Source organism: Hylobates moloch, unplaced genomic scaffold, assembly GCF_009828535.3.
Source record: "Hylobates moloch isolate HMO894 unplaced genomic scaffold, HMol_V3 SCAFFOLD_6, whole genome shotgun sequence".
NCBI lineage: Eukaryota > Metazoa > Chordata > Mammalia > Primates > Hylobatidae > Hylobates > Hylobates moloch.
In genome coordinates, this window is record NW_026652281.1 from 75291368 (window position 1) to 75301765 (window position 10398).

The following is a 10398-nucleotide window of genomic DNA, read 5'->3' on the forward strand; positions in this document are numbered from 1 at the left end:
CTCCCCTAAGAGAACTGAAAACATGTTAACTTAAAAACTGGCATGTAAATGTTCATAGAGTTTTACTGGACAGCCAAAAACCAGAGTAACCAAAATGCTCATTCACTAGTGATGAATAAACAAAATGTGGTATATCCATACGATGAATATTATTTGGCTATAAAAAGGAATGAAGCATGATAGCCCACAGATGAGCTTATGGTAAGTGAAGGAAGCCAGTCACAGAAGGCCGTATGTTGTATGATCTCATTCATATGAAACGTCCAAAAGAGGCAAATCCATGGAGGCAGAAAGAGATCGGTAGTTGCCAAGCAGTAGGAGAGGGGAGAATGGAGAACGACTGCTAATAAGGAAGAGTTTCTTTTAGGGGTGATGGAAATGTTCTGGAATTAGTGGTGACGGTTGCACAACACAGTAAATATATTGAAAACCACTGAATTGTACACTTTGATGTGGTAAATTTCATATCATGTGAATTCTATGTCAATTTTTTTTCCCCCAAGATAGAGTCTAGCTCTGTCACCCAGGCTGGAGTGCAGTGACACGATCTCGGCTCACTGCAACCTCCACTTCCCGGTTCAAGCAATTCTCCTGCCTCAGCCTCCCGAGTAGCTGGGATTACAAGCATGTGCCGCCACGCCCAACTAATTTTTGTATTTTTATTAGAGACGGGGTTTCACCACTTTGGCCAGGCTGGTCTCGAACTCCTGACTTTGTGATCCGCCTGCCCAGGCGAGAGCCACCCCAGGCGAGAGCCACCGCGCCTGGCTTATATGTCATTATTTTAAAAAGGCTGGGCATGCTGGGTCATGCCTGTAATCCCAGCACTTTGGGAGGCCGAGGTAGGTGAATCATTTGAGCTCAGGAGTTCAAAACCAGCCTGGGCAACATGGTGAAAGACTGCCTCTAAAAAAATAATAATAGCAGCAAGGCACGGTGGCTCACGTCTGTAATCCCAGCACTTTGGGAGGCTGAGGCGGGCAGATCATGAGGTCAGGAGATCGAGACCATCCTGGCTAACACAATGAAACCCCGTCTCTACTAAAAATACAAAAACAACATTAGCTGGGCTTGGTGGCGGGCACTTGTAGTCCCAGCTACTCGGGAGGCTGAGGCGGGAAAATGGCATGAACCCGGGAGGTAGAGGTTGCAGTGAGCCGAGATCACGCCACTGCATTCCAGCCTGGGTGACAGAGCGAGACTCCATCTCAATAAATAAATAAATAAATAAATAAATAAATAAATAAATAAATAAAATGAAAAAAATAAAAAAAGAAAGAATGACTCCCAAAGTAAGGTGCTCTAGAAGTCAGCCACTATGAGGTGCCTGAATACCTGCCCTCTGCCTCGCCAAAATACCAGGGTGGGGGACAAGCTCTGGGCTGCAAGCCTCATTCTCACAATGATGCTGCCCCAGGAATTCCACAAGGGTGGGACCCGCCACCATCACCATTGTTCATCACTGTATCCCTCATGCCTGGCGTGGTACCTGATAAGTAGCAGATCCTCTGTGAAACTGAAGCCTTCATCTTGGTCTGTGAGGCACCATGTAATTTGGCTCCTGGAAAGCCTTCTTCTTTTTTTTTTTTTTTTTTTTTTGAGACAGGGTCTCACTCTGTCGCTCCAGGCTGGAGTGTAATGGTGCGACTGACAGGAGACAGACAAATTCCTAGGCAGTCAGGGGCAGGTCCCTGGTGAAATCTGACTTCTAGGCCAAAGACAGCCTGAAGCCTGAAAACCAAACTGTCAGGTCAGGATAGAGTCCATGACTGGAGTGAGAACTTCTTTCTCTGTCTCGCCCACTCTCTCGATTGGTTCCTTCTGGATGATATGTTTTAACCAACTGAATGGTCCTTTTTCCAAGACCACTCATGGACCAATAGGCAGGCACTCCCCCATTCTAAGCCCATAAAAACGCCAGACTCAGCCTCACAGATGGCTACCACTTTCAGGGTCCCCTCTCACAGTGGAGAGCTTCCCTTCTGTCACTCAATAAAATTCTTCTCTGCCTTACTCACTCTACGGTACCTGCAAACCTCATTCCTCTCGGTTGCAGGACAAGAACCCAAAACTCACCAAGCTGCGGGTGACGGGAATACAAGAGCTGTAACACGCTCCCGCTCACCAGACTACGGGAGAAAGAGAGCTGTAACATGCTCCCGCTCACCAAGCTACAGGAGTGAAGAGCTGAGACAGTGCTGGGGACTCAGATCTCAGGACTCCCCAAACAAGAGCTATAACACCCCTTGGAGCTCCACGACTGCTGGCATCTCCCAAGTTTTTGGGTGCCACCATGTTCCCCTCATCTAGATGCCAGCACCCAACACAGCAGCCACTCATGGCACACCCAGTCCAGCCATGGGCTGAGTGTGGAGCCACGGCAGGTGTGGGATCCAAGTGGGCATGAGCCAAGTGCAGCCTGCTGGGCCAAGTGAGGCCACAACAGAGGTGACGGCAGCTGCAGAAATTTCTGGCTGGCAAAGTGGCACTGAAGGAATCTTGCAACATGATCACAGCTCACTGCAGCCTCAACATCAACTTCCCCAGGCTCAGGTGATGCTCCCACCTCAGCCTCCCAAGTAGCTGGGACTATAGGAGTGCACCACTACACCTGGATAATTTTTTGTAGAGATGAGGTCTCACTATGTGGCCCAGGTTGGTCTTAGACTCCTGGGTCCAAGTGATTCTCTCTCCTTGGCCTCCCAAAGTGCTGAGATTCCAGGCATGAACCCCCGTGGCCGACCTGGCAAGCCTTCTATCCTCACATCCCTGATCATTCTGCTCAATATGGTTAGACCAAGCTGGTCTTTTTGATGCTCCTCAAATACATCCAGAACATTCCTGCTGTGGGGCCTCTGCATTGGCTATTCTTTTTGCTTTGAACATTCTTCCCCCAGGTCACTATGGGGCTGGCTCCTCACTTCATGCAGGTCTCTGCTCCAGGATCACCTCCTAAGAGGAGACTGCCCTATCCACAAGGGCATCCCTCGCCCTAGTTTCTAAGCCTGTTACTCTTTTCTCCATACTAGTTATTATCATTTAGTATCCTACGAAGAATGAATCAGGAGCCAGGAGTGATGGTTCATGACCGTGATGCCAGCACTCTGGGAGGCTGAGGCAGGAGAATTACTTGAGGTCAGGGATTCAACAGCAGCCTGGGCAACATACCGAGACCCCATCTCTACAAAAACATAAATTAATAAAATTAGCCAGGCATGGTGGCACACAGCTATGGTGCCAGCTACCCAGGAGGCTAAGGTGAGAGGATCCTTGAGCTCAGGAATTTGAGATTACAGTGAGCTGTGTTTGAACCACTGCACTCTAGCCTGGGCAACAGAGCAAGACTTTGTTAAAAAAAAAAAAAAAAAAAAGAAAGAAATAATTAATCCACTTATCTGTCTTTTCCCTTGTCACTAAGCACAGGATCTTTTTTTTTTTTTTTTTTTTTTTTGAGATGGAGTCTCTCTCTGTCGCCCAGGCTGGAGCGCAGTGGCATGATCTCAGCTCACTGCAAGCTCCGCCTTCTGGGTTCACGCCATTCTCTTGCCCCAGCCTCCTGAGTAGCTGGGACTACAGGCGCCCGCCACCACGCCTGGCTAACTTTTTGTATTTTTAGTAGAGACAGGGTTTCACCGTGTTAGCCAGGATGGTCTCGATCTCCTGACTCGTGATGCCCTGCCTCGGCCTCCTAAAGTGCTGGGATTACAGGCGTGAGCCACCGCACCCAGCCAATCATTTTATACTCTTTAGGAATCCAGAGTCTAGTGAGTAATTTATCTGAGATTAGAACACACATCTCAAAACAGTCTTGGGATTTTTCTTTTTTTTTTCAACTTCTAGACTAGCAGAGTCTTGGTATTTTTCCTTGGGAATCTCCCCTTTCCTAGTCACACCTGCCCATATAGGTAGACAACTGTCGACCCAGGAAAAGGAAACACACTCCTCTTTGTTCTCCCTGACCTTAGCTGTCCTCAGGATTAAACTTCCCACAAGATCAACCTCAGAAGCTGTACGTGTTTTGTGTGGCTTATACAACGTGGTTAAAAAAAATCTGAGCCCAGATTTAATAATGGTTAAGTATTCATCCAGAAAAACTGGATTTCTGGCTCCTCTTGGAACCCAGATTGGACAAGCTGGGCCAGCATTCCCGCACGGGCACAAGGAGCTGGAGCTCAGAGGCACTCCCTCCTCTGGATGAGGTGTGGTTTTCACAGCTCAGCACCGGCCCAGCTCCTCCAGTTCCCACTTGGCCTGTGTTTCCTGCCTGGCCCCTGTAAGGAATGGACTTGAAATTCTGAGGTGAAAACAGGAATCTCAAAACAGCCTTGGCAGTGGCTCACACCTGTAATCCCAGCTCTTTGGGAGGCTGTAGCGGGAGGATTGCTTGAGCCCAGGAGTTTGAGAATAGCTTGGGCAACACAGCGAGATCTCATCTCTACAAAAAAATAAAAAACTAAAAATTAGCCAAGTGTGGTATGGTTGTGCGTGCCTGTAGTCCCAACTACTTGGGAGGCTGAGGTGGAGGATCACTTGAGCCCAGGTCGAGGCTACAGTAAGCTATGATTGTGCCATGGAACTCTAGCCTGGGTAACAGAATGAGACCCTGACTCTAAAAAATTAAAAAATAAAGAAACCAAGTTGGGCGCAGTGGCTCATGCCTGTAATTCCAGCACTTTGGGAGGCCGAGGCAGGCTGATCACAAGGTCAGGAGATCGAGACCATCTTGGCTAACACAGTGAAACCCCGTCTCTATTAAAAATACAAAAAAAATTAGCCGGGCGTGGTGGCAGGCGCCTGTAGTCCCAGCTACTTGGAGGCTGAGGCAGGAGAATGGCGTGAACCCGGAAGACGGAGCTTTCAGTGAGCCGAGATCGCACCACTGCACTCCAGCCTAGGCAAGAGTGAGACTCTGTCTCAAAAAAAATAAATAAATAAAAATAAAGAAACCAGTCTTGGAGCTGTGTTTCAGAGAGCTTTAGCATTTTTTCGGGTGGCATCTGCCACCCCGGGCAGAGCAGTACAAATGTAGCCATTTCTCCAGGAACTCCTCATTTTCCACCCTGATCTCCATGAGAAGACCCAGAGGCTTCTTTTCCTGCTTCCTTTTCCTTCCCTGCAGAAAGATCCTTTCTCTGCCAGGCTCACCTGCCCACTCCAGCATGTCCTCAATATTCTCCGCTGCCCCAGGCACAAGGCGAGTCTGATCTGTGTCCTCCAGCCTCAGGATGAAGCTCCCCTGGTACTTCTTAGCAAAGATGTAGTTGTACAAGGCAGTGCGGAGGCCACCCAGGTGCAAGAAGCCTGGAGAAGAGAACAGGGAGATAAGCTAATAGGCCTCAGCAAGGGGCAAGTAAGCACTACTGTGACAGAATGTTGTAATAAATTTCAAAGACCAGCAGGACACATTGGCTCACGCCTGTAATCCTACACTTTGGGAGGCCAAGGCCGGGGGATCACTTGAGCCCAGGAGGTTTCTGTAGGTTTTTTAAGACAGAGTCTCGCTCTGTCACCCAGGCTGGAGTGCAGTGGCACAATCTTGCCTCACTGCAACCTCTGCCTCTTGCGTTTAAGCAATTCACATGCCCAGCCTCCCAAGTAGCTGGGATTACAGGTGCATGCCACCATGCCCAGCTAATGTTTGTATTTTTGGTAGAGACAGGCATTTGCCATGTTGGCCAGGCTGGTCTTGAACTCCTGGCCTCAAGCGATCCTCCAGCCTCGGCCTCCCAAGTGCTGGGATTACAGGCAAGAGCCACCACACCTGGCCAATTTTTGTATTTTTAGTAAAGATAGGATTTTGCCATGGTGGTCAGGCTGATCTCGAACTCCTGACCTCAAGTGATCCATCTGCCTCGGCTTCCCAAAGTGCTGGGATTACAAGCATGGGCAATTGTGCTTGGCCTGAGTTTGAGATCTGCCCGGGCAACATGGTGAGACCTTGTCTTGGCAAAAAAATATAAAAATTTAGCTGGGCATGGTGGTACATGCCTGTGGTTTCAGCTACTGAGGTGCGAGGATCACCTGAGCCTGGGGACGCTGAGGCTGCAGCGAGCCATGATCACACCTCTGCACTCCAGCCTGGGCAGCAGTAGAGTGAGACTCTGTCTCAAACAAAAAAAATTAAAAATTAAAGAATTTTTTTTCAAAGACTAAGAACTAGCTACCCCTGTGCCCTGTCTCCAGACACATTTAATCCCTCATCCTGAAAATGGAAACCACCCAGGATTTGGAGCATGTCATTTTATTAAAAGGCTCCAATTTTCCCCAACTGCATCCACCACTCTATGTTGATACTTGCCTCAAGGCCAAGTTTCGCCTGAAAGAGAAGCAGAGGGTTATTCATTGAGGCCATATCATGTACATTTAACTTACAGAAATTCAATGATGTGTGCTGGGAAAAAAATTAATTACAAACGAACTAGAAATTTAAAATACTGTACAATCACATTGTGGGCCAGGTGCAGTGGCTCACACCTCTAATCCCAGCACTTACGGAGGCAGAGGCAGGAGGATCACCTGGGTCTCTAAATTTGAGACCAGCCTGGGCAACATAGTGAGATCCTGTCTCTATCAGAAAAAAAAAAAAATCGGTGGGGCATGGTGGCTCACACCTTTAATCCCAGCACTTTGGGAGGCCGAGGCGGGTGTATCATGAAGTCAGGAGTTTGAGACTAGCCTGGCCAACATGTTGAAACCCTGTCTCTACTAAAAATACAAAAAAAAAAAAAAAAAAAATTAGCTGGGCATGATGGTGGGCGCCTGTAATCCCAGCTACTTGGGAGGCTGAGGCAGGAGAATCGCTTGAACCCAGGAGACAGAGGTTGCAGTGAGCCGAGATCGCGCCACTGCACTCCAGTCTGGGCGACAGGGCGACACTCCATCTCCAAAAAAAAAAAAAAAAAAAAAAAAAATCACATTTTGCACATGCAGTCTATGCAGTGTACATGACTGTCCACATCATACATTTTAAATTTTGTCTACTTGAGATTTTTTACTTTTTTAAAAAAACCAAATTCATTTTTAAAATTTGAGATGGGGTCTCACTCTTGCCCAGGCTGGAGTCCAGTGGTACAGTCACGACTCACTGCAGCCTCAACCTCCCAGGCTCAATCAATCCTCCCACGTCAGCCTCCCGAGTAGCTGGAACTACAAGTGTACAGCACCATGCCTGGCTAATATTTGTTTTTTTTTTTTTTTTTTTGTAGAGGCAAGGTCTCCCTATGTTGCCCAGGCTGGTCTCAAACTCCTGGGCTCAAGCAATCCTTCCACTTCAGCCCCTCAAAGTGCTGGGATTACCGGCATGAGCCACCAAGCCTTGCCAAGATTTTCACCCTAATTGCTGGCTTTAAACACTAACCAAAAGCAGTGTTTGATTCCACTGTATTTCTCTTCATCAGTTTAAACTCATAAGATTTGCCTTTTTCATCATTCCTGTCTGAAAACTGAAAGTTAACAGTTTTTCCAGAGTTGTCATTACCTCTTACCCTACCTTCTTTGGACCAGCACAGCCCTAAGTCTCCACAATGAGCTCATCTACATTTACAAGTACAAGAGGCAGCAGAGGAGAGAAAAAGCTCTTCTGGGGCCAGGCTGACCCTGCTTCAACACTGATGTGTGTAACCTTCAGATAGTTACTGCAAGGACACCAGAAAACCAGTGGTATTCAGTGGCACTGAGTCCCAACAGTCCCCAAAACAAAAGAGGGACCCAGGTGCTGAAAACAAGGCCTCTTACATGAAGTACACCTGGATTCAAATTCTGCATCCACCATTTATTAGTTGCTACCCCTTGAGGAGGAACTCTACTTAACTTTTATGAGCTTCTATTTCCTCATCTGTCAGAGGGATTAAGAGCAAAAAAATAAGAATCTTCTTTATTATAGGGTTGCTCTGAGGTCTAAATGCTGACCAAAGTAAACCCTCAATTAATTTCAGCTACTGTAATGATCTGTGCCTGATAATTTTTTTTATCTGTTTATAGTCAAAAGCCTTTCCCACATGGGCTTTTCCCGCAAATGAGCAAGGAAATGAGAAGTACAACCATCATAATAAAGGCTGTTTGTTAAGTGCTTTCTGGGTGTACTAGACCTTGCTAAGTGGTTCGGCTGCATGAGCTTAACCCCATAAGACAGATGCTATTATTAGCCCTGTTTTGACAAATGGTAAAACTGAGGCTCAGATTCATTAAATAATTTGCACATTTAGGCGAGGTGCGGTGATTCACACCTATAATCCCAGCACTTTCAGAGGCCAAGGCAGGTGGATCACTTGAGCTCAGGAGTTCGAGATCAGCCTAGGCAACATGGCAAAACCCCATCTCTACAAGAAAATACAAAAATCAGCTGGGCATAGTGGTCACACACTTGTAGTCCCAGCTACTCGGGAGGCTGAGGTGGTAGGATCACTTGAGCCCTGGAGGCCGAGGTTGCAGTGAGCCGAGATTGCGCTACTGCACTCCAGCCTGGGCGACAGAGCCAAACCCTGTCTCAAAATAACAATAATAATTTGCACATCTAGTAAGTTACACATCTAATAAGTGGCCAAGACAGAAATTTGGACCCAGGCAATCCCAGGCTTTGGCATTCTACATAAGTGCTCTTCAAAGCAAAGTGTGCAATCCAGTGCTGGTCTGAAAACAGTTGTCAGTTCACAATCAAGTACAGAAACTGAGTAAAGGTTTAGAAACTTTTGTTGTTGTTGTTTTGAGATGGCGTCTCGCTGTCACCCGGGCTGGAGTGCAGGGGCACGATCTCGGCTCACTGCAACCTTTCTCCTGGGTTCAAACGATTTTCAGCCTCCTGAGTAGCTGGGATTACAGGCCTGGGCCACATGCCCGGCTAATTTTTGTATTTTAGTAGAAACAAGGTTTCGCCATGTTGGCCAGGCTGTAGAAACTTACATAGCAATCTGGCAGAATGATTTTACCTCTGCTAACCCAAATAGAAAGAGATCAGTTTGTATTTTGGATGTTTTCAAAATTTTATTTTTCTGGTCATTAATTTATATTAATTTTGTGCAAACATTGATACACGATTGGAAATTTAAAACCAGCACTTCCACAACAGATGGTTTGAAAGGCACTGCTCTATGCTATACTGCCTGCCATTAAGATCCTGTCATGTATAGCTGGAATTTTACCACAAAGATCCTTGTATGTTCATCCTGGGATTTGGGATGAGAGGCATACTCCGTGCAGAGAAGGTAGAAGGTAGCCTTACTGGTGGGAACCAGAAGGCCCTGACAAGATCTCCAACAGGCTATACAATGGGCTTCTGTCACCCTCTAGCTTGCTAAGCTCCCAACAGCACTAGCACAGTGCCTTGATACCTGCGATTTCCTCTACCCAGAAGGTTCCTTCTTTTTTGAGACAGAGTTTCGCTCTTGTTGCCCAGGCTGGAGTGCAATGGCGCGATCTTGGCTCACTGCAATCTCCACCTCCCAGGTTCAAGCGATTCTCCTGCCTCAGCTTCCCAAGTAGCTGGGATTACAAGCATGCGCCACCATGCCCGGATAATTTTGGATTTTTAGTAGAGACGGGGCTTCACCATGTTGGTCAGACTGCTCTCAAGTGATCCAACTTGACCTCAAGTGATCCACCCACCTTGGCCTCCCAAAGTGCTGGGATTACAAGCATGAGCCATCGCGCCTGGCCTCCAGAAGTTTCCTTCTATAGGCTTCACATAGCGTGCTCCTTCTTGTCATTTGGATCTCAGCTCAAATGTTACCTGCTCAGTAAAGCCTTCTGGAGCGTCCTTCTTAACCCCCAGTCTCCTATCCTGTTTCACTTCCCGCATGGCACATGTGACTCTAAAATTACATTTATTTTTGTAAGTGCCTGCGGCAGCCACTAGAATGTAGACTTCTACAGAACAAGGCCCCTACCTTTCTCAATGATCACTGTATCCCAGCGTCTACAACACCTGTCACAGTTTGTCATCAATACACATGTATGGAATGCATGAAAAAAAGATCGAAAGAGATGGGATGGCACATAAAATACAAAGAAACTCCTGGCAATCTGAATTATTTCCGCTCCTGCACCTCAGTTTCCGCCTCCGTAAAATGGGCTCGCGCTGCCTTAACCCTCCTCCGCCCGCCCACTCTGACACCACCGGAAAGGGTTCATTCGGGAACATTCGGGAGGCGGAGACGGGACAGGGGGCCTCGGCCTGTAGCGTCACGTCCGCCAAGTTACCTGTGGGGCTGGGAGCGAACCGCACTCGCACCGCAACCCCGGGATCAGTGCCCAGGCTGGCCTCGCGCCGTCCTACGGGGCGGCCAGAGGCCGCCGAAGGCCTCTCGCGCTGCAGCAGTCTCCTCAGGAGCGCCGCCATGTGGGCTGGAATAGCACGCGTGGGCTTCTCCTGCGTCACTTCCGGGAAGTGCTTCCAGCCAATCG

At 47.8% G+C, this 10398-nt stretch overlaps 1 protein-coding gene across 6 annotated transcripts in view; it reads right to left on the reverse strand.

Annotated features, from left to right (window-relative positions):
- The window catches only part of EARS2 (glutamyl-tRNA synthetase 2, mitochondrial), a 35354-nt gene extending 24971 nt beyond the window's left edge, over window positions 1-10383 (reverse strand). For 3 of the 6 annotated variants that reach the window (XR_009214161.1, XM_032157118.2, XM_032157119.2), the window contains exons 1-2: window positions 10195-10382; window positions 5146-5301 (exon numbers count right to left, since the gene is read on the reverse strand). Coding sequence is in view for 4 of the 6 variants with exons in the window: in XM_032157118.2 (XP_032013009.1) it covers window positions 5146-5301; window positions 10195-10333 (295 nt within the window). In the remaining 2 variants the exon portion in view is untranslated. Of the gene's footprint in view, window positions 1-5145; window positions 5302-9881; window positions 10062-10194 lie in introns of those variants that run through there. The other 3 variants (XR_009214160.1, XM_032157117.2, XM_032157120.2) reach the window with 2 other exon arrangements.
- Window positions 10384-10398: the final 15 nt, after the last annotated feature.